This window comes from Lichenostomus cassidix, chromosome 8 (genome assembly GCF_008360975.1).
Source record: "Lichenostomus cassidix isolate B80296 chromosome 8, HeHo_3.0, whole genome shotgun sequence".
NCBI lineage: Eukaryota > Metazoa > Chordata > Aves > Passeriformes > Meliphagidae > Lichenostomus > Lichenostomus cassidix.
Genome location: NC_139489.1, coordinates 20,379,812 through 20,403,824, shown reverse-complemented (window position 1 = coordinate 20,403,824; position 24,013 = coordinate 20,379,812). Strand labels below are relative to the sequence as shown.

At 38.6% G+C, this 24,013-nt stretch overlaps 1 protein-coding gene across 1 annotated transcript; it reads right to left on the bottom strand.

The window, feature by feature from the left end:
• Positions 1-120: 120 nt before the first annotated feature.
• Positions 121-23,973, bottom strand: EEIG2 (EEIG family member 2). The gene is made up of 11 exons (XM_085068255.1): positions 23,633-23,973; positions 11,160-11,280; positions 10,511-10,540; positions 9,893-10,009; positions 8,683-8,729; positions 6,206-6,312; positions 5,580-5,675; positions 4,839-5,040; positions 4,628-4,755; positions 4,164-4,233; positions 121-2,620 (listed from the first exon to the last, which is right to left on the bottom strand). The coding sequence occupies exons 1-11, from the start codon at positions 23,779-23,781 to the stop codon at positions 2,578-2,580; spliced, it is 1,110 nt and encodes a 369-aa protein (XP_084924381.1). The 5' UTR covers positions 23,782-23,973; the 3' UTR covers positions 121-2,577.
• Positions 23,974-24,013: the final 40 nt, after the last annotated feature.

The window sequence follows — 24,013 nt, the reverse complement described above, 5'->3', positions numbered from 1 at the left end:
AAGCAAAACATTTAAAAAAGAAGTCCTTAACTGTAAGAGAAACTGAAATGGACTTAAACTGCCAGTTAAGTTTGCCATTCTTTGTATTAAAAAAAAAAGAGACAATTGTTTAGGAACAGATTCCAAGCTGAAGACATGAGTTTATTGAATGTCTGAGAGATTTGTGTTTAAATACAGTTAAAAAACCCCATATTCCACCAACACATCCCAAACAGTTTACAATGTGGAAGTCTCCAGTACTCATATAACACAGTTTACAAAAAGAAAAATACAACACCTAAATGTGGAGGTTATGATCCACTGAAATGATGCAATTAGATAATCACTTCATAAAGAGTTGTAAGTCAAGTCAGAAGAATAAATTACTAGGATACAGTTTTATGAAAAGATGGATTTCTATGTCAACTTCCCTACTGTTTAAAAGATCTGCTCAGGCAAGAGTTTACTACTGTTTCTAGCAAACTATCTAATCTATGATAATGAGCTGTGTTGTTTAACATAAAATGCAATGGGCTATGGAAATTCCCATGATAATTACATAAGTAGCTGTACAGTGTTTTTTAAAGGTCTCTTTTCCTCAAAGTATTTGTAGTTTTCCTAGTAAACATCAGTAAACTACCATTTAACTACTACTTTTAGTAGTTTTAATAGATCTGCCAACAAGTATATCAGTTGTTAAAAAGTTCTGAAAGCAAATAATGTATTCAAATTTCTGGCATCTTTTGCTTACAGTGGGATTTTTTTGGTATGTATTAGTTATATAACAGGAAAGAAAACTATAATGTTCTGAGAGATAGTTGTACACCAGCAGTTGAGTAGTTTCTGTTTAAAATTCCTGCAGAGAACAGAAACTGGTAATACCACACATCTATTAACAGCAGCTAAAATAGACTCTGTATTAATTTTTATACCTAATTAGACCCTTTGAAGATATTATAATTAACAGAAAAGTATGCAGGTACCAAAACTGAGAAATAGCTCCTATTCATCTTATTCAGTAACAGTACTGTAGCTTTAAAAGCTGAGATTTTTTTTTAAAACACTAATAAAAATTTAATAATTCTATTATGGATTTCTGGAAAACAAAGTCTGCTTTTCTTAATTTAACTTATTAAATATGGCCTACTTTTACATCAATAAAAAGGTGTCAAATGTCACTCCGCGCAAAATTTGAAGTATTCTGAGCTTGCAAAAGTGGCTGCGCTATTTTTACTTATTCCAAGCCTTAACTGATAAACAGTACCACTAAATATAAAGAAATTTTAAGTAATTTGCAGTTTACAATTAATTACACCTATTTTTTACTTAACACATCCCTTTAAAAATGGATTCTTTCATATTCTCAGTGAAAATTTAAAGAGCTCTTTCTTGCCTGTCAGACAAATCACTACTTGTGCAAATTTAAATACAGTACATTGACCTAATGTAACAGTGGACAGATAGCAAAGGAAGATGTGTTCAAAAAAAGTGTTGCACACTAAGACTTTTTCAGTGTGCAGAGTAGGTCTACAATAAAGTGCTTCTCTTAACAAGTTACATTGATAATAGTATAGAAGTTTACCTAGTTTTAAAGCTTAAACTCTTTAGTAAATTGTTTCATCTCCCTGTACATCCCAAATCCCGCAAGGCACATTTAAAAAACAAGCAAAGCACTGACTGTGAAGGATTGAACTGCTATAAAAAAAATTTAAGTGGTAGTAAACTACTGACTAGGTTTGTAAACAGTACCATCCCATTGAATCTCAATGTTCATGCATTATCAAAGTGAGTTTCTGTGGGAACAGCTGCTGAACTCCAGATTTAACAACCAAGGCAGCTTTCTTGGTAGTACACTACTGTGCCTTAGTGTTTTGATGTGGAATCCCACTTTTTTCATCACTTGTACAAAAAAGTCACATGTGATGCACTTAAACCTGTAGACTTAATCTACAGTTAACACAACTGATTAGTGGCTGGTTTAGATTTATTTAGTTTTGGGGATTTGCTTTAAATGTATGTGAAGTTCACCTCTTTTGTTGAACCTTACAATGAAGTTGTGCTCAGTACTCTTAAGAGAAGTTTTTGCTTACGTTAAAACAGAGCTGAGCTGTTTTTAGGAGGCCATAATTTTGACATGATAAAAACTGACTTGATAGGAGTAATTAGGTTCTGTAAAACTAAAATGGCATGTAGGATCAAATTGAGTAATTACTATTTTTAGGTTTTTTTAAGACCAACTTGTAGAAGTTTCTTTAGAAAAGACATTATGAACAAAGTGATCACCACAAGTGATCTCTTATATAAAATACTCAAATGGGACTTGCTTCATCATGCTTCCACAGATGTTTCACACAAATAATTCCACTAATATCACACAGAGCTTACAAAAACGGTCCAAGTGCTCTCACAAGGTACACACAACTAAACATTGCCTTCATACCACAGAAGATTATGCTCTATGAGCAAGAGGCATTCCATTACTTCTCAGAAAAAGATCACATTGAGTTCATTTTGTCTTCCTCAGCTCTTGCAACAGAGCAAACAATACCAGAAGTATCAACACCAGAGCTCCAAGTTTTCCGTGCTTGACATTGTAGTTTAGCGTTTTATCACCACCTGCTCATATGCTCCAGATCCTACTCTGAAAGTTTGAAAAAATTAGTTCAGTGTCAATTTAAATGGCAGCTAAATAGCAAGTATCGCATAGCAGCAAGTGTGTTGTTTAAACAACCCAACCAACAGCCCTCAAAAAAAAACCCCAACAAAACCTCTCCAACCAAACAGCAAATACCAAACCAGCTAAATGTGACAGGTACAAAACATCTGTCGTCATTATTACCATACCATGGAGTCACCTACAGTTTAACGCATTAAAGAGATTTTGTTGTACTACAGTCAAAATGAACAAAAAATAATGTTACTGAACAAGAAGTTACTGTTGGACTTCACCAGAATTTCTCAGACATCCCCTTTAGGGTACCCCTCCCCACAGCTATATCATATGCACCTAATACTCTTTACCTACATTTATATGTAAGCAGATAAATGTACCTAAAAAACCCAGTAAGTGATCATCATCTTATGTTAAGATACAAGAAAAACATTTTTAGTCTTTTGTTCATGCTGGATTGTAAACAAAACTCTCTCACCTCCCACATGACAGCCCACACTGGGTGGTTTTCCACAGCAAATTGCAGTACTATGTAAAAAATTAATAGGGCAGGCTCTGCCTTAGTCTAGTGTTGTGTCTGGACTGTTCTGGCAACTGCATTAGGACAGATCTCTGTATGCTACAGGAGTGTGTTCTGTAACCATTCATGTGATCCTAGATAGACATTGGTATGCTCAGTTTGCAGATAAGCCAATGAAGCATCTTTTAACCATTAGTATTGCATGCATGTGCAAAATGCAATTATTTTATTACTTCCAATAGACTATCAGCTGCCTTTATATCCAAATTTGAAAGTAATTGCTGAAATACTGAGACTATTCTAATTTCTTGAGTTAAAATGTTGAATTATATTGGACTGCAGAAACACTGTATTAAAGCATATTCTTGCCTGGTTTTCATGCTTTGTTATCTGAAGATTAACACATTCAAATCAAGTCATATATCAGAGTATTTGAAGAGGCTTTAGAGAAGAAAAAAATATCTCTGATTCCAAACTACAAAATAATCTGAAGCAGATTATCCAAGGAAAGAGTTTAGACCTGCAAATAGTTGAAAGATAACCTTTGAAACAAATAATGTAACAAATAGAAACAGGGTTTGTGATAAAAACTTATCAGGAAGATATAACAGTTTGATACTGTCAAGGTGGAGGTATGTAACACTCAAAATTTTCTTCCCACTCCAGGGTAATGTAGTTAGGCTATAGAGCTCAGATTTGAAACTGGTGTCTGTTTCCTGTGTCTATACTGAAATGTTGCTTATATCTGAAAACTTTGGAACTGAGATTCTTCAGAAGCAGTGAAGGTTAAAATTCTTATGGCTGATACATCAGTTCCGTTTTGGAACTAATCTATGTGTCCTATTTTAAAACCTGACAATCTAGCTCTTTTGGTGCTTTCAAATGATACAGAATAGAAACATACAAAGATCAAGAATGTGGATAGAGAATAATTGCTGTATAAGATGCATTATTATTTAGTACTGTGTGTGATTAGTTGTTCAGGCTACATACCTGTTAGGCAGATGGTGGCTTCCGAAAGAAGTGCTTCCACCAGGGCCCACAAATAATCTTAAACCTTCTTCTAAAAGGCAAATGAATTAAAATATGTTAGCATTCTTTAATGTTGCTCTAGCTAAATCTAAGTAATTTTAAATCTACCAGTTTTGTAGCTGATACTTTCAGATGCAAATACTTTAAGTAATGAAGAACCAACTTGTACATGGTGTAGGTTGAAGGAACTACCTTGTTACAGATTTGCACCTACTCTTTTAGGCTTAAAGTAATGATCTGGGAAAGCTCCCTGAGTCATGTAATGGTATTTTCAACTTCTGGTAGACAAGATGAAGCAGAAAATGTAGTGATCAATGTGCACAGTCCTTAAGAATACAAACAACAGGGACTGTGAAGAGAGTGTGTTTTCTTAAGGCCTGTAATGTACATCAATTTTCCCTGAGCTTCCTTAATAACCTCCATACCTTCTGCACTTGAGTCTAAACTGAAGTCTTGACTCTGGAGTATTTTCTCAACTACATCGTCAGCATCAACTCTGGTAGCATCAACTCTCTTCAGCTGTGACTCCACTGAGTCTTGCTTTACAGGATGTCTGCAAAAATAAATATATTTAGAGCTCTTAGATGTGATAAAGTAACTTAGTTGTGCTAGATACAGCTTTCAGATTAAGTGTACCTGCATTGTTTTTCCGATTGTACATCCTCAGTGGATGTATCAATATTAGCTTCAGTAATTTTTGGCTCAGTCTCTTCACATGGCTCTAGAATACTTCCAGTTCCTGTTGAGGTACTTCCCACTGAGGTACTCCCCACTGAGGTGTTTCTCCTGTGGCAGAGTTCAGACAGACTGGATGATCTAGAGTGACATGTGCTGTATCCTGTTGGAAAAATGCAAGAGAGATGGGTTAGGTATGCTCTTCACAGGCCAGGTCCATCATAAAAGCAGAGTTTGTGTTTAGTCTTCTTATAAAGGGACTTCAAAAGCCCTATGAATGTATGTGCATACATCAACTGGACAGCTGACTTCAGGTTTCGTACTCTAGCACATGCCATTTTCTTTTTGTTCTATGTAACTCTTGTTTATGTCATAACAAATGTAGTGACAAATATCACCCCCCCGCACCTTGAGCTTTTAGAGCTCAGTCTCCATTTTTTAAGTCATGGAAGAGGCAAGTATCTCATTCAGATACATGAATTGGACAGAGCGAAGCCAAAAAGCTGTCTCACATCTGAAGAGATAATCCAATGTGATTTTAAGAGAGAAAAGAAATGTCACCCTCACCACACCTGAAACTCTGAGGAAAAAGCTTTCAACCCAAACCCCTTTTAAAACATATAGTAAACCTACTGGCTGCTGTCTAAGCCTGTGAAAGAAAAATAACCCCCAAGAACTCGTAACAAAATTGTGAGCAGCTACCTGACAGTTTTGATTGCTGACTTGCATAGCTTGATGTTCTGGAATGTCCACATGCACCAAGTTCATCTGGGACTGAAGCACTCTTTGATGAGACATCTGCAAGATGTACAAGTCAGACAGTGTTCCTAAAGCCAGCTTTATTGCTACTTTGCCTGTAATCTTGATTAGATTTAAAAAATCAGATTTCCCAGAGGGATTAGAAATTTGACACTGGTTTTCTACAAACATTTTGGAGATTCAAGTGCTGCAAAAATACCATGTATGTCAATGAATATACATTCTTTAAAAAATAAAAATCATAATATGTATCTGAGCAAAACAGAGTACCACTGGGTTAGAAAGACTTGTATGAAATGTCTTGTACATTTGTCTAGTGTCAATATTAAAGAGGTGACCACATGTTCTCCGGTATCATGACACAATGTTGTGCCAGATGTTTTCTGTCTGAAAAATTAATCTGCTTAAAAACTTCTGCTGTGTTTGAAGTAGAAACTCACAAGCCATGTAAGAAGGTTCCTTTGCAGGCCAACTATCAGCATCTCTTTAAGATCTGAAGTATTTTGTACATCTTGAAACTGTGAGGCCATTGATAAAAACATTGAAAAATTAAGAGCATTATTCTATACCTGCTATACCCAGATGTGCTACTTTTAAGTTTTCACCACCTTTCCTGTCTTCATGCAAAGACTCTGATTCTCCAGCAATTGCTATAGATGTTGCTGTGGAAGGAGGCCTGTAAGAAAAAGGTGGTTCAGATTTGCTGTACTTCTGTTGTAATCCCTCCAAATTGATCAGCACATAGTTTTTCTTTCAAGTAAATAGGCATAATTCATGCTGTGCATCAGGTCAACAGACCTACAATTCTTTTCTGAAAACCTGCTGCCTAGTCCCCTGTTGAAGGCAATTAAATAAAAGAAGCTTTTGCTATTCAGCTTAAGGATATTTTAAAGAATCCATCTGCTCAGTTCTCAGGTTTCTGGGAATCCTGGGAAAGGCTTTTCCTTTTCTCATGATTGGTAGAATGATGTGTCTTTAGTTTGAAGTTACTACTTATTTTTTATCAAACAAAATAAATTCTTAAATTTTTTAATTTACAGAATATTTTACATGCTAAGAATGTATGTAATTCAGCACTTGATGGAATACATGAAAAGGTGATAAGTTAAAAAAAAACCCGACGTGCACAACAGTTGGCCAAGTTGCCTTGTGTGCTGTGACAATACTTCTGGCTTTATTTCATCTCTGTCATAGAACAAGAGATGATTCTGGGCTGATAACCCTCACAATTCCTAATAAAGGGTCCTGTGGCACCTCCTTCAGGTATTGCCCTCTAAATTTTACCTCATACAAAATAAAAAAAGCAACATGTATGACATAATTTAAATTTTAGTTCAATATTGAAAAGCTTTTAATAAAGCTTAAGTGCTTGTTTGAGTTAATACCAAGACCCAAAGGGAGATTTTATCAAATTAATAAACCTCTTAGCTTGTGCTTTGTTAGTGCAAAAGAAACTAATTAGAAAATGACAAAGTGAAAGCAATGTCTTGCAAGCAAATACAATGAAAACACATATGAAGATGTTACCTACAGGTTTTTTTAATGCTTTGTTATTTTCCACTTTGGGAACAGACTGTTAGTCTGCATACAAAGGGATACTTGTTGACATTTTTAGATTTGACATATTTGATAAATAAGTCACTGTCTTCATGTAGAGTAACATATCCCCTCTCAGGTTATGTTTGAAAGTAAAGAGAGAAAGAAATATAGTGCCTGTGTGACTTCACTGAATAAAATTCTTTTGAAAGCAAAAGCTAAATGGTTTCAGGGATGTCATCCCAGATCATACTTCAAGCCTTCTAGGCTCCATAAAATATGTAGTTGATTCCAGATTGTGAAACTGTTTTAAGGTTTATTTTTCCTTCTACAAAGGACATCTGGACTAGATAAATTTTTTGTTCTGTTTGTGTTGAAAGTTTCATGTTCCAGGAAATGGTTATATCACCAGTTTGGAAGAAAATGCCAAATCTGAATAATTTCAGTTAGAGATTTTTTCATAGGGATCCAGAAAGCTATTTAGGTACTAATTTCAACTCCTTCAGTACTAGGCAGTAAAAAGCAGAAATACATTGCTTTGTTAGTATTCAAGACTAATGATTCATTTCCCTTGAGGAATTGTTTATTATTACCAGTGATGTATTTGTTAGTAGGTCTGACTCTAAAGTAAATTTACTGAAGTTTTTCTGAAGTAAAAGAGTTGCTAAGTGACTAGGGATACAGAAAAGTTTGCCCAGTCAAACAAATTCAGATAATAGCCTCTTATTATTTGTTCAGTAAGCACAAGATGAGATTCTACAGTGTTCAGTGTCCTATACTTCTCATTAAAAGATAGTAGAAGAGAGGAGAGAGGGCCTTCAGTGGTGCAAGGGCACATTGAAGAGTTCTGTGGTGAATCACTTGAGCTAGACTGGTACAAAACGACAGCAAAACTATAACACTTCCTTAATTACAGATTAAGACAATGAGGCCAAAGGATTCTCAATGTATTGCAGTGAATTTTCCTAGCTACCCGCCCCCTCAGATGTTGCCTCTCGCATCTTTTACTAAGTTGCATAATGTCTTTGCTAACTAAATACCTGTAAGTGCTTCCTCTTGTACTAAGTCTTATCACACTTATGTTGTGATCGTTGGGGGTTCTTTTGGAAATGAATATTTGAAAATCATCTGAGATTTCTGAATAAAAGCTATAACAGTTCATTTTCCAGACACAGGTATTAGTCCGGTCACCCCATACCAAGTGTATTTATTTGAGGTTGCTGCAGGAACAGTTTCCCCAAAGTGTTTTTTCTTTACATGACAGATGTACAGGCCAGTATTCTGTGCTTGATACTAAGCATCTAACAGCAAGAAGAACTGTGACACTTCTACTGGCAATTTTGCCATGTTAGTCATTATTTAGCTACCATTCCATTTTTTTGGTGCCCTTTTTTTTTTCCATTGCTATTGCCAGATTGGAGAGATATAAAAACACAACTTAGAAGCGTAATTCTCAACATGGGAAGTACCATCAAAACACCACCCCACAAAGATTTTTTTACAAACTTACGTTTTAAAGCATGGGTCTCCAGACATCAGCTGCATGTTGATCAAAACCTACACAAAATCCACCATCAGAAGAAAACCACTTAATTGATCTGTGACACATACATGGTCATGTAACTAAGTTATATTTGCCACAAATGTTACACTAAGGAAAATAAAATGCCATCATCACACTTGCATATAAACACACCTAGGCAAAAAACTAAATCTTTTACGTTACCAGGCATACAAACAACAAAAAATACCATTTAAAGTAATAGTTACACATACAAGATTCTGAAAAAGACACATATATCAAGGAGAATCTTAGAATTAAGATGGCTTCAAGGGAAAAAGAGCCAAGAAACCTAAAACCTGAATGAGCAAACAGAACATTGTTTAGACCAGCGGGTGCTGAAGTATGTTCTTTGCTGAGGGTGTTTAGCAAACTGCTGGCTCTCAGGACAGGTTGTGCTAACATCAGAGACACAGCAAAACCACACAGGGTAAATGAGCCATAGGACACAGTGCATGGAAGGCTTGTGAGCCAGGTCAAAGCCATCAATTACAGGTATTCTGGACACAGTCTGTGACTCTCAGAGAGATCAGAAAGTGCATGCATAGACTGTATACTGAATAATGTGGGAAATTAATCCCAGTGTCTCAGTAGAAAAAGAATTTTTTTTTAAATTACCTGAAACATTCTCTATAGAATTATTTTCTGAGTTACAGAGCTTATTCAGTTTTTTAATTCTCTGGACTAATGGAAGAGAATGTTAGAATGGGTTTCTTGCAAGAATTCTCTCCAACTGTTATAATGATTACTATCAAATAGAAAACAGGAAATTCCCAGGAGTCATGGAGGTATTGAAGGTGGCTGATACATAAATAAGCCAATTAATAGATTCACTCTAAGAAAGATGCACAGAAAGTTGCCTGGTCTTAAAGGTATCATATATTAACTTGCTCATATTTCAGCTCTCCTTAGACTAGGAATACCTTTTGAAAGCTTTTCTGTTACAGCTATCCAGCTCCATTTCAAAGAGTAAGACAAATTCTATTTTTGACTCTGTGGATTTTAATGATTGTGTCTAAACAACAGTTTCAGTTTTACTTTAAATAGCTTTTCTTCCAGAGAGAGGTTCAGCAAGTAAGTTTTAAATTTCATTAAGTGCTTAATAGTAGCACTTATTCTCTGCTTTATTGCTTTAAGTACGATAATAGAAAAAAATTACTTTGAGAATAGAGTTGTCTTGTCTTGTATTTTTGGTATCATAACCTTCCAGTAAACAGCGACGAGTGGTATTTCCCGATCCAGCAAACTCTGCTAGATTTAGATCTGCAAATCCCAGCTGTTAAGAGTAAATGACAAAGTTAGTAGTAATCTTTTGGCTAAATTATGAAGGTGCTTGCTAATTACCACATTGAGTACCACTCAACAGGAGTTTCTTTCAAACATGAATAAGAGGATGCCCATTAAAGGGAATGGACCAAGGCAAAAAGCAGAAAACAAACCTTGAGTGTAAAACTCAGCATAGTAGTCCTATTTTCAGTTAAAAATTTAAACTTCCAAGAGAGAAAAAGAATGAGGGGAGTTTTCTTAATTTTCTAATGTAAATGCAAATGTTTACTAACACTTTCTGCGTACTAACTTCAAAGGAAAAAGGTTTTGTTGGTATAACATTGTTTTATAATGATTGAACACACTGATGGAAAGTTTCAACAGCACTGTGTCACTGTAATACACATAATGAAAATGTGGGTTTTAAGTACTATTCTGGAATTACTTTAAAAGGGCATAAAATGGCAAGAAAAGCTTATCTGTAGGCAAAGTTAGCTACATCTCAATTTACCTTTGCATATGCCTTTCCTCCTTTTAATTCCTAGAAAAAAAAATGGAAAAAAGACACACCATTAAGCCATTAAGTATACTGACTCAGGATTTTTCTGGTTTTTTTTTTTTTTTAGAAAAGCAGATACTCATCTTTATTTTAAAACATCTCACCACACATTTGCTCGACTATAATGTTGTCATTTAGACCTTAATATTCATCATGCCTTTGGAGCAGACCAGCGAGACACTGTTATCTTGGATACAGGAAGGGTGAGTGCCTGATGCCAACTGGCATTTGGCTCCGACAAGGTCTGGCCCCAAAGGTAGGATGTGCTGCATGCAAAATTCTGGTACTTAGCACTGTTCAAGGCTTCTAAACCTACTGCTGCTTGCTGGAAGTGTCAGTCAAGGCCTAACTTGATAAACACGGAGGAGTAATTCCTTTGCTGCCCTGCTAGAAAAAGGTTTTCTTCAAAGAGAATGTAAAACCCCCATGAATTAGTCAAAATAAAGTAATTAATAAGATTACTACAATTTTTTTTACTAAAGGAATGCCTGATGTGATTGCAGATAAAATTTGCTTTATGAAGTTTACCAGCTATTAAAAAAATTAAAACAGGGGAAGAAAGGTCAAGGAAAGAGGAGAAGAGGGGAAAAAAGCTACTTGCCTTCCGTACAGACACCCTGCAAGTGCAAGTATCCAGAATCCCTGTTGTGGCACTGGCACTGATTTTACACATAAAGAAGAACTTTTTCTTCCAGCGAACACAATTTGCCTGTACCACCTCCCTGCAAGTAGAGAGCACATGCTCAGTATTAGTTACACATACATTCAGAACCACACATTGCAATAACACAGCTCAAGAACAAACACTGGTTCCATTGTTTGTAGAGTGGACACTTAATGCAAATTCTGTTCCAAGGGCTGAATACTAATATTAATAATAATCCTCCCTTCTCCTCTTAACAGTGTAGCATGACGAAAAACTGTTTCAAACCTTGAACACAGTAGTAGGCCTCCAGAAGAATTCAACAGCCATGCATTTTTGCAAATGAACAAGAGTGTGATTTCTGTAGTTTGCCTCAGGAGAGTGAAGTCTTCCTGAACATTAGCTCCCAGGCACTGTCTCCCAAGCTGCTTAGCTTTGCAATGTGCTCAAGACAGCATCTTTGACAAGCAGTTTTTCAGTTCAGAGAAAGGGAGCATCATACAAGCAAAACTACATAAATCTGAGGCCTGCAAAAGTAGAAAGGAGATGATGTGCAATAACTAGATACAAAGTAATACACTTGGGAATTTCAGCTACATACTGTGAGCTTGCCATTTGAGACCAAAATAAGGTGACACGTCTGAAGGGATTTGTTTCTCACAGGAGGATAACAGTCTGACAGTATGATGCAGCTGAGAAAAAGGCAAGATGTGGGATGCTTTCAGCTATTAAGGTCATTTTAAAAGGCTCAGACAGAACACTTTTTTTTTGGGTAACTGACCAAGAAGAGACTCCAGAAGGAACAGGTACAGCGAGGACAACTAGAAAGTTCCTGTATCTTAGAAGATAATGAAAATACACTGGTGATGCAAATTCTTGAGAGACCAAATAGCTTTTAAGTCTAATGAAAAGTGTTTAGGACCAAAATAAAGCATAACCAAATACCCATTTAAAACTGAAAGTTAGAGGGCCTCAAACTACAGAGCATGTTTCTAGAACAGCTTTCAAATAATAGAAGTAGAAGCATAAAAGGTCTTTACTGTATTTTATGACAATGTCGGCCAATTTGTCACTAAGAGGAACATAAGGACTGTGATTCTGAGGGACCTGCCTCAATGAAGAGTTCTTTTCTACCCCCATGTTTCTAAATTCACAACTCAAAACTGTGGAGAAACTAATAATTTCTTCTACCACTCTAATCACTGAAGTACAGTCTTCACAAATAAAAAAAGTTCTCCTTTTTCCTCTTCCATTTTTCTAATACATACATTCTTATGTTTTATACTAACTTCTGACAGCAGCTTATTATTGAAGAAGCAGTCTGAAGTCTTTAGCAGATAGAATTCTATGATTCTGCATAAGCTGGAGCCAGAGTTCATCATGTGTATAGAAAAATGATGAATCGGAGGGTGCACACAAAAGCTCCCTTTGCTGTTCTGGTGAGACTGCCAGCTCCAGCACTGTGACTTCCTAAGGTGGGAACAAACCAGCCTAAAATGAGTCAGTTTAACGACCACAACAGACTAACAGATTCTGATGATACACCACTGAGTCACATTCAAGCATGTGACCTAAAAGGAACATGCTCTGTAAACACCATGACCTGCTCTTTATCTGTTATGTTTTACATTGCAAACTTTCCTGTACTTTAGGAAAAAAATAATCCCATCCTGCTGTCATGCAAGTTAAATACAAAAAAGGAACCAGAATTCAAAAAAGGCAAGTTACAAATAATTACATCCTTTATTGAAACAGGTTCAGACAAGAAGACATCAAGTAAAATACACCCTTAAAAGGGATAATTGATAACAGCTAACGTTTGTGACACATACAAAACAGTGCCACTAGACTGGAAGTATTCACTGGTCATCCATAAAGGTCAGAAAATCCTTTCTCATTACATCTCTTTGTCATACAAGTAGGACAGCAGTCATCATTTCACTAAGTTCTTGTAGTGTTTTTACTTCTCTAACATTTTCAGTTAGTAAGTGATGATACTTTTTTCCCATTGAAAAAGTGTTTTTGTAAACTCATAAAGTCAAAATGATGTGCCAGAAACTTTGTACAACTCAGTACTATGGTTTAAGTTGTTTCTGCTTCTCAGGACAGCCTTCTGTCTCTACAGCAAGGTCAAAGCAGCTGCACATTCTACAGTTAAAGTGTTCCAGACATCACTCATGTTCTAGTAAAAGATAATGCAGTGAACATTAAAGTTATTTTTGCCTATAAATGCAACATAAATGTAAGTAACATCTGCCTCAGAAATGTAAGTGTCCTTAAAGCCTTTAAGCATTTTGAATTTATTTCAACATACTAATACTACTATATGGATATCATGGTTCAAGTAAGGAAGATAGCATGAAACCACTCTGATTTTGGAAGGCTCAATCCACTCATATCACAGGATATGCAAACAAGAAGGTAAAAGTGACAATAAAAAGTTGTGGATACTGATGGTCTAATTTTTCTAAAAATAAAATGGGATAAAATCAGGAATACTGCTTCCTTCTTGTAAGGATGTCAGAAAAAAGTATCAGTTTCTTTCACTGGCACATAAATCACAAGATATTTGAAAAATTTGTACAAAATTCAGAAAAAAACCCCCAAACCCAACCAACTGCCCCTACTCCCACTAAACAGTTCTTCTAATTCCACTATACAAAAGAAAAAATTGATGTATTTTAATTCAGGTAATTTTTTAGTAAAGAGGAGTACCATCTAGCTATTCCCACCATGCTGGGGGAAAAAAAAAGTCAAATAATCAGAACATTTAACTTCAACAGTAACATCCAAGTTTATAAGATTCTTAGTCCAAGTGCAAGACCTTTAGAAAATAAACAGCTGTATTGATTGGCTACTATGGAAATGAACCCAGATAACTTTTGGCAGTTGTGCTGGTGCTGCAGGCACACTGGGGAGAGCTTTCCGTTCTGAGTCAGTTTCCTATGAGCCTCCCAGTCACTTTACCACATGCAAAGCAAAACCAGTTGTTTCTTAATCAAAACGTATCTTAGTTACCAAGATGCACTGGAATACATACTAGGCTGTAGAGCTTTGGTGTCCTTTAATAAATGCTGTCAGTAATATGTAACCAACAATAAATTAAAGTAACAGATACTGTAACATACAGTGACTCCAAAATATAGTTTAAGTTACCATCATTGTTCTTTAGAGGGACAATTTCACATTGACTACATTTCAAATGCAAAATTTCAGCTGTAAACAAGTCCTTATTTGTATATCTTTTGCATACTTGTCACTTAAAATGTTGAATAAAAATACTGGATTTGTCTTCTGACCAACAACAAAGAAGAAAAGTAAACAAAATAAAAAAAAGAAATAATAAATCCTAATCCAGTCACCCCCTCATGCTAAATTATTAACAAGTGATGGACTTGTTTTTTTAAGGTGTTTATGTTCCTCAGATTGTTTCTTCATTTCCACATGGATAAAGTCTAGGAATGATGGCATATTCCAGCAAATAGCCACAAATGCAAAAATAAATCACTTTTAGGAACCTGAAGTGTGATGGGGGAAAATCCCTTCTTGCTAAATGGAAAAAAATTTAGCATGAGATGCTCTGAAATAAAGAAGCCAAAACTCATTGTGGACATTTACCAAAAGACTGTGTTCCATTAGTCAGAAAATTTACTGAAGTTTTTATCTTTAGCCATATGGGGATGGTTATGTTAAACTGCTTGGATTTGTAGTGCAATTATTTTAGATTTATTGGTCACCAAAGAAACTATAAATTGGGATAATTTGTTTAAAGATGCCGTTCAGTCTTTATATCAGACTATGTTCACATGAAAATACTTCCAGAACTACCTTTGGATTCAGTTGGGTCAGTACACTTTATGTTAAGCAAAGTGGTGTTTGCTTATGCATCTTACAGCATGTGGACAGAACATGAGTTACCTACTCGCTATAAATACCAAGAAAAATAGCTTTTTCACTACATGAGATAAATGAGAATATTATTGTCTTGTAAAACTGGTAATCTGATGAGAGTCACCTAAGTTTGCTTGCTTATTTTAGAAGAGGATCTATCATGTTGCTGAGGTGGTGTGAGAGAAGCGAGGCTGCTGCGGCTCTGCTCCTCAGATCCCATTGGCATCGAGGCTGAAGAGGTATTCCGGGGAAGGCCCCACTCCCACCACACAGGGCTGGCCCTGTTGGCACTCACAGCCAGCCAGCACCAACAGCCTCAGCCCACCCCTCTGGCTGAGCACGACTGAGGTCTGCCAGAGAGAGGGAGGGAGAGAGATGCAGAAGCTCCCAGGCTATACCACCTGCTCACCAGTCCAGCTCGATCCCTGAGCGCATTTGCTCCCAGTGCTGGCACCACAGGCACACCTGTCTCTGACTCCTGCTCCCACCCCAGTGGCTGGCATTTGCTTTAACCCACCTGGACTCTCCAGTTGCTGGCACCCAAGTGCTCTGGCCCACGATTCCAGGCCAGCTGCTGGCACAGTGGGTGCACAGGGCTCTGTGACCCACAGTCCCACTCCCATGGCTTATGTGTGCTGACTCTGGCTTCTCCTGTTGCTGGCAGCCTGGGCTGTGTGACACACTCTTGACTCCAGTTGCTGGTTCTTAGAATTCCCACAGCCCAATACACACTGAACAGAGAGCCCTTTCCCCAGGAAAGAGTCAGAATGTAGTTCAGTATGAACATACAACAGACAGTACTAATTAGAACAGACCAGACAAATGTACCAACCAGCTATTTACAACCAACTGACCCTTTATCCCTTTAACTCCCTATTTTTCCCCAGACTTATTCCTCCTCAAACTCATGCCTTCCTTCACCTTTATTTCCTCCCCAAATTGTCCCATAACAATCCTCTTCCCCTGTATCCTATGATGTGTCTCACAGGTAGCAACTCCCCTCAGTCCAAAATGGGTTCCAGTGCTAGATCCACATGATGGGTTTCCTGCCTGGACAATGGAGCTGAGGCTCTCCTGGGGCAGCTCTGGGAGAGGCCCAGACAGGGTGTCCACTTGTCCAAGCCCATGATTTCAATTCCCCACCTGCCTCTGTGCCCCTGGACTTGTATAGATGGGCTTTGATGGGCTGATGGCTCCTGTGACAGGACTGGAAATAGCTAGAGCTGGCTGTTATTTTAGGCCCTCCACCCTCCACTGCCTTTGCTTACTGCACTCATTTGTGGGTGTGCAAATGTACTTCTATCATCTAAAGCTTCCTTGATCAACCCCTCTCTGAATAAACTTAATACAGGTAGCTCTACCCTTCAGATACAAATACAGTATTTAGTAGACTGGAGTTAGAGAGTTATTTTTAGTGTAGCAAAAAGTCTTTTAAAATGGAGCAATATCCCATTCATATAGATGTTATATATATTTTTTTTTTTAAATGTATCTAACATCTTTCTTCTGCAGAAATCTGGAACACATAACAAAGGCCAATGTCATGATCCTACCTTACAGAGACAGGAATTAAGGCATTAATTCCTACAATCTAACAGTGTAGCCACACTATCATTGGCTTCAGGTTCAGGTACTTTACACTAAGATTCGACCTTTCCTAGGCTGTCTTTAGTATTAGGAGGTATTGTTGGATATAGAGTTCTCATTTATACTCTACATTAACACATAATGGTTCGGTATGCAAGAGAAGAATACCCTCATGCACTCCTTGTACCCAAAGCCTTTCCATGTAAAATTCACGCAGTGGCATAATTAAGAGACAGATACAGGTAGCCATGCAACAGGGTCCTGGAGCAGTACTAAGCTACACTTTAAATTGTTGTCCAGTAACCAAACCACTAAATTTAGGCTTCGTATAGGAAAGTGCATCACTTGAAGTGCTCAGAGCATGAGCACCAAAATATATACTGTAGCAATAAGCTTATGCAAAGCTTTAATGTGTTTCTCTATTCAGAAACAAATTCAGTTTACTTTTCCTTTAATATGCTATTTCCCTCATGCCTGAGGCATAAGATGATGCATTTTCTCCAACAAAAACATTTTTTCCTAAGCATTGCTAAAAAAACCGAACAAAACAGTCATTTACAAACAGAGCTGCAATGGTTCACAAATTTCAGGACTAAGCAAACAGCTGGCTCTGCAGAAGAGCTCCACTTGTTTACAGTGCACAGCTCCCCACTTAATTTGCTTTTAGTACATGCAAAACTTGAACAGAGTAATCATTTTCTATTCCACAGGTTTTCACTCATAATAAAACAGGTTACATGTTTAACTAGCAGCATTTCATGTCAACGATTTCTTATAAAATATGTATAAACTGATTGTGGTTGAAAAACTGCTGGTTGGCAGACACCTAGAAGGGAATCAGCACTGTGAAGGGCAAACTGCATTAGAAGACTGTCGTCAGCAAGTCAGAGGAAATTGAACATTTGGGACTGTATCTGCAGCACTGTGCCTGGTTTTAGGGACTCCTTGTCAGAAGACTGATGAACTGAAGCAAGTACAGAAGGTGTGAGATGAGGGTCAGGAGTCAGGGATGAGGGGGATGAATTCTTCTTCGATGCAGGAGAATTTGGGAACATGGGATTTTTCAATCTTACAATGAGGTGAGGGAAGATCTAATTGCCATCTGCAGCTATCTCTACCAAGTTAGAAGATGGAGCCAGATATTTCTTAGTGGGGAACAGAAAAAGGAAGAGAGGCAATAACAAGGTAAATCACCATAAAATAAGGGGAAAAATGTTCACAATCAAAGTGGTGAAGCAGCAGGCCAGGTTATCTACAAAAACTGGCATCTCCATTACCACAGATTTTGTAAAGCTGTCAGGAAAAAGTTCTGAGCTTCCTGATCTAACTGAAATTAGTCTTGCTTTCAGCAGGCAGCTGGACTATGGGATCTCTAGCATTCCCCTTCACCCTAAATTATTACATGAAAAGAAATAGTCCTTAAAATATGAAGGCTATTAGGTGCTATGGTACTTGGAAGAGGCAAGTTTATGGCAGAAAAATACTGTACTCCATGTACTGTGCTGAGGTCAGGGGAAAAAACAAACCAACAAACCATCACCAGCTCTTTTAAACCAAAGTGCCAGTTCTGCACAAGCCAGGCACCTTGATAATGAAAGCTTTTCCCACCACCCTCTCCCTCTGTAACAGGTGTCTGTCAGGCATCTCTTCTTGGAAGCTTTTTTTGTGACAAGTTAGCTGTTGATACATCTCTTACCACTACTTACAATTACAGTAACCGAAGCCTCACAAGACTGAGCCCTCTTCATAAATGCAATACCCAGTTACACCCCAAGCAAAGAGCAGACTACAAACATTTTCTTCTACTGTAGCCCAGAGATGAGCCTCTTCAGATCTAATTTTATATTCTTTAGTCCTCTGATTAATTCTTTGCTTTTTCTCAAGCATATTCTTTAAATCAGTTGACTAGACACATTTTATTGTAACTATTAAAGAAAGGAGAATTACAAAGAAATTACATGTAGAGAGAAAAGTTGAACTTTGTGCAGAGAACTGCTTAACTTTTCTTCTCTACAGAGGACAGGGTCTACAAGGTGCTTAACCAAGTGTCTCTTCACAACGGAGGAAACACTATGGGGGCATTCAAGAATCTGAGAAAACTAGCTACCAACGTGCAAGGTAGGATTTTGATCCCACCGCCAATACTCCTCACAGTACTTGAAAACATATTTTGTTTCAGGCTACCCAACCGCAAATCCAGTTACAGCTGGAAAAGCTATTAGAAGTAGCATTATCCAGCTCTGAAGACTGTCAGCAGGATTCATACATCATGCAGGAAGATTAGTGTGATAGGGACAGTGATTCCATGTGACAGGTATGTTTTTCTAACAAGTACTGTTACTTAAAAACAGAGAGCTAGTTAAACTGAGTTTTTAATCAGGAGAGTTTTTCCCTTTCAAATGCAATAGCAGCAATCAGGAAAAGAATGGTAAAAAGGCATCTTGAAGAATCCAGTGAGGTGGAAAACCTACTTGCTGGTGTCACAGAAAATAGATACAGTTTTAGGCAGCAGAGAAGGAGGTGGCCATGCACCACTAGATGTAAGAAGTACTTATTCTCTGGAGGATAAGAAGTCATTTTCTACAGAAAACAATTATATGCTCTAGCTTGCACCTATTAATAATAAGAATATATCCATGCAAGATCTCCAAGACTTCCTCTCAGGACTCAAGAGTGTACATAAAAAACCCTGACATCACTGGAATCTGTTGCAAAATTAGATGTTTTGATGCAAAATTTAAGGCTTTTGGCCACTTTGAATCTCTGTCACAGATAGCAATCATAATCAGCTTCTTAGTTTAGAATGTTGTTGCGTAAAAGAAAATAGAAACAGCAGCAGTCTAAATTGCCAGAAATCAGATGTGAAAGGAAGGGGAATATGACCAAACTGAAGGCTGCAGTCTGAAGAACACACCAACCAAGTCCTTTTCTTGAGTGGGGTGCAGCTGGAAACCAAGCTAAAAATGGAACTACCAGGCTTACAGCTACTGTAGCCTCAGTCGATACAGTACAGCATTTAAAGTACATCCTCAAGAAATAAGATCCTTTACTTCCAAAATTTCTTGGATTTCCTCATATCCCATCTGTTCATTTACTGCTGACTGAGTAACGGCTCAGCCTATGAGCGTCAGTCATCTGCTCTAGGGACCTATCAATTTTTGATTCAGCCTGTTAAAATGAGGGCAGTTGCAGAAAGCCTGTAATTGCTACATATTTATATCTACATCAGAATGGCCATGAATACATATGCTTAGTATTTAGTCAAGTCTGTACCTTAAAATGGTACTTCTTCTGTTCAAAATATTCCTAGGTGTAATTTCTGCCCTGAAATAATCTTCTGTCCTTTCAAGGTGCATTGGCCATTATGTGCACAATATTTTATGATCAGGCAGTATATAGACACACAGTATTCTGGAATCTGCACAAGTGTTGTGTATTAATGTATCCAAGATCAGAGAGGTCTATTGTCATTGGCCCAGAGAAAAGTAGAAAGTTGCCTTTGCACACAGGAAACCAGACTTAAGCTAGGAAAGTTTTCTAAATGAAAATGAGGTTTGTTAGCCTAACTTTGCGTACATCCACAGTCTATTGGCTGAAAATTCACCCTTTATTCTAATAATTAAAAATACTATTGTAAAGATCCACAAGTCATGCTAGAAAGCAATTCCAAAAAGGGGAGGACAGGAATTACACTGTATGGCTGATTGTCAGTTTCCTGAAACAACCAAACTGAACCTCCCCTCTTCCACAACTCCCTTCAAGGTTTTCCCTGTTTTAGAGTCAAAGCCTGTAACACATTCATTCTCTCCAGAATTCCAGGCTCCTGCTCTTGCAGAAACTCTCAAACATTTTTCCAGTTTAAACACTGCTGCTACTTGGCTGGTCAATGTCCTTGGATCAAAATTTTATTTGGCACTACCAGATTACTTTAGAAGCTGAATATTTTGTCAGGTAATGAGGCATTTAGCATTATAATAGAGAATTTTCTTTTCCTACAGTAGGCATTCACAGATATGCATAGGGATGTTTCAAATAAAATTTTCAAATTAGAGTTCTAAAAACTATACGCAAACACAAAAATGCAAAGTGATGTGGTTGCTATTTATACACCAGCCAGATCACTATGTACTGCACACTACAGTCTGGTTTCACCTGGTCACAGAATTTCTGTACACTTTAGGCACACATCTGTGGAAGCCAGAAAAGTAACTGGACTGTGACAAGTCTCCAGTAACATGGCCCATGTCTCCATAACATATTTCTTATGTATTTCTCTTTGTCAGCAAAGATCGGAGAAGAGAAAAAAACCTGTTTTTCAGTAGCTTGACCTTTTATCTGTCTTCTTTTCATCTCACTTCAATGATCAGAGAGATGATGAAGGTACCACATAGCTGCAGGACCAGGAGTTTAATCATTCATACAGCATGATCTATACAGGGCTGACAAGACAATCACTTGAAACTGTTTTCATGACAACTTGCTACTTACATATGGGCCCCTATTCCAAGGTAACTGCTGCCCAGGGTTTTTAGGACATTTTTCTCTGTGAGTAAGCTTTAGACATAAAATGCTAATAATGTTAGGGTGGTTTATAGACTATTGGTAGGATTTTTTTTTTTTTTTTTACTTTCTAAGGCAATAGGCAGCAGGGTATTGGTCTGTATGTGTACTGACTTAGGAACTTCACTTCTCCCAAAATAATTATAGTTTACTAGACCTCAGGGAGTAACAAAACTATTAAGAAAACAGTCAGTTTTCATCTGTTTTACAAAAATTTTTGAATGAGTTTGTCTATTACTTTCTGAAACAAAAGAATTCTTTGAATGCCTTTTATTAAGCTAAAAACATCACTACTTTAGAGATATACCTGCCAGCTCACTGCAAAACTAATAAATGCATGCTACTAGAGGATGATGGCCATCAGAAGAGGTTTGCAACTGAGAAGTTTTGAAATACTGCCACTCTAATGTTAACTTAATTTCTTCCTTATTTATTCAGCCCGTTGCTGAATCACCACTCTGAAAATTCATCTGTTAATTCTTAAGCCAAGAACAAAGGCACTCCCTAAATTGGCACTGAAGGATCACTGTAGAAGAATTCTTTACCTTCCATACCTCAACTCTTCTCAGTCCAGCAAGAATGAGTTACTCTCACAGAGACCTTGATATACCAGCATGTGTTCCATTGCTGTTAGTTTTTAAGCCATACCCCCAGAATAAGAAAATGGAAGAATTTCTAAACTTGAACTCCAACAGGATTTTTTACATCAATTTCCCTACACATACTGCATCGTACCACACACATTTTACTCTAATAGACCATTCATAAAGATATGAATGTAGCCTTTCAAGCATTTAATTTTAGCATCATGAACAGACAAGGCAAAAAAGACTAAGAACACCATAATGTGTCAAAGCCATCTGCTCAGCTGAAGCCAAGTCCTTGAAAATAGAGATCCTGTCCAGAAGATATATGTCAGCCTGTGAAAATGTCTTCAAAGCAGTAAGGGCTGGAGTAGGACAGTAATGGCACATTAGTGCCTGAATCATGATTGTCATCATCATCATCTATTACTTATGAAGTCGCTCACAAGAAAAACGTTGAGGAAAGACACTAAATAAGAACAGAACGCTGATGAGTTGAACAACTTCCAACTCTACTGAAGAAAAATTTATCTTCAATTATACATGCTAGTATAATGGAATGGTTAAATAAGGAGGTTCTAGGCCAAAGTTCCATTTTTATTCTCTTAATTCTCCTTGATTAATTTAATTTACAGAATCAAAAGTGGGTAATTTAGAAAGCTCTGTAAGAGCAGTATTTCAATAAGAAAATAACTGAATATCCAAGGATTTTTTACTGTCTGCTCCCAGAATTTTCCAGAGACATTTTCCAGTAAATCCTTTTCATAATAATATTAAAGTAAAATAATAACTCCTACAAGAACAAGTATAATGGGTGCCGAGTCTCCTCCTCCCCACACTTGCAGCCACAGCATACCCTTCCTATTGACAAGGTTCTGCCTCTGCCTGGTACTTGGAAAAATTAACACACTGGCACTGTATTTACCCATTGCTACCAGTGAATCAGGGAGCCACTATCATGACAGATGACAACTCTGTCGCTGAGGCACAACTGAAGGAAAAGAAAGAGAAAAAAAGACACCTGCCTTGCTGCACTTGCACTGCAGAACTGAGCAAGAATGAAGTCAGTAACACATGACCTGAACACATATAGGAAAAATTGAGGACTGGTCCATGGAGCTAAGCTCTCCATGTAAATATACACAGAATGAAACACGGCAAGCCAGAGTCCAATAATTAAACAGTAAGGTCGCATAAGTCACAGAGGACAGCTCAGACTACAGGCTTGGGGACAAGAAATTCCCTACCCTCCTGTTACCCATCCGACCAGCAGCTCCAAGCATTATGGCACAAGCGACCCGTTTCTCTGGGACAAGCCTCATCACTCAGGGATTCATTTCCCCTGTTACTCCGTGTTTAGGAGCCTCGGTATTTATTTTACAACGTTACGACTCCAGGCAGCGAGCAGCCACGCAGACGAGGAGTTACAAGTGCTCCCACATGTGTTCTCTCGCTCTTTATGCTGGCAAAGCAGGCGGGACGAGAAGTCGGCCAGCCTGGCCGGTGCCACGCCGTGCCACAGGAGCTTCCCCTTCGGCGAGAGGAAAGGCGAGCAGCACGGCCGCAGCCGCCAGGAGCCCCGGGGCAGCCGCTCCTCCCGCCAGCGGGCACCGGCTGAGCCCCGGGCTCGCCGAGGAAGCCGAGGTGCGGGCGGAGGAGCTGCAGAGGTGGCCGGGCCGCCTCGGCTCTCGGGGGGACGCGGACTCGAGCGGAGCCCGTCGGACGGGGGCGGCCGCGGCCCGCCCGGGGCTGCCTGCGTGGGGCGGGCAGCGCGGCAGAGCCCGGCTCGCGAGTCCCGGAGGCACCTACCGGGAGGACTCCCCGCTGAAGCTGCCGCCGTCCAGCAGCCGCACCTTGCAGAAGAGGATGCCGTTGACGAAGGGCACGGAGGAGAGCTCGTCCAGCTCCAGCTCCACGCGGAACTTGAACTTCTTCTTCTTCATCATGATGAAGGCCATGGGCCAGGAGCTCCGCGGGGGCTGCCCCCACGGCAGTTCCGCTCCGCTCCGGCCACCCCGCTCCGCTCCGCTCCCATGCCCGGGGCGAGGGCGGCACCGCGGGACGGGCCGGAGCGGCGGCCGCTCCCAGCTCAGCCCCTGCCGGCCGCGGCGCTCCTGGCCAACGCTTACATGGCAGCCGGCGCCACCCTTTCAAACCCGCCCGCCTCCGCTCCGCCCGCTGCCGGCAGCG

Bases quoted from the DNA above. Each gene is read 5' to 3' on its own strand.
- EEIG2 (XM_085068255.1), bottom strand. From the start codon at position 23,781: ATGGCCTTCATCATGATGAAGAAGAAGAAGTTCAAGTTCCGCGTGGAG. The intron at 5,676-6,205 runs GTATAGAATAAT...TACATCTTGCAG, and splicing joins AGCACATCTGGGTATAGCAG to ATGTCTCATCAAAGAGTGCT. The intron at 5,041-5,579 runs GTAGCTGCTCAC...TTTTTCCAACAG, and splicing joins TCAGCAATCAAAACTGTCAG to GATACAGCACATGTCACTCT.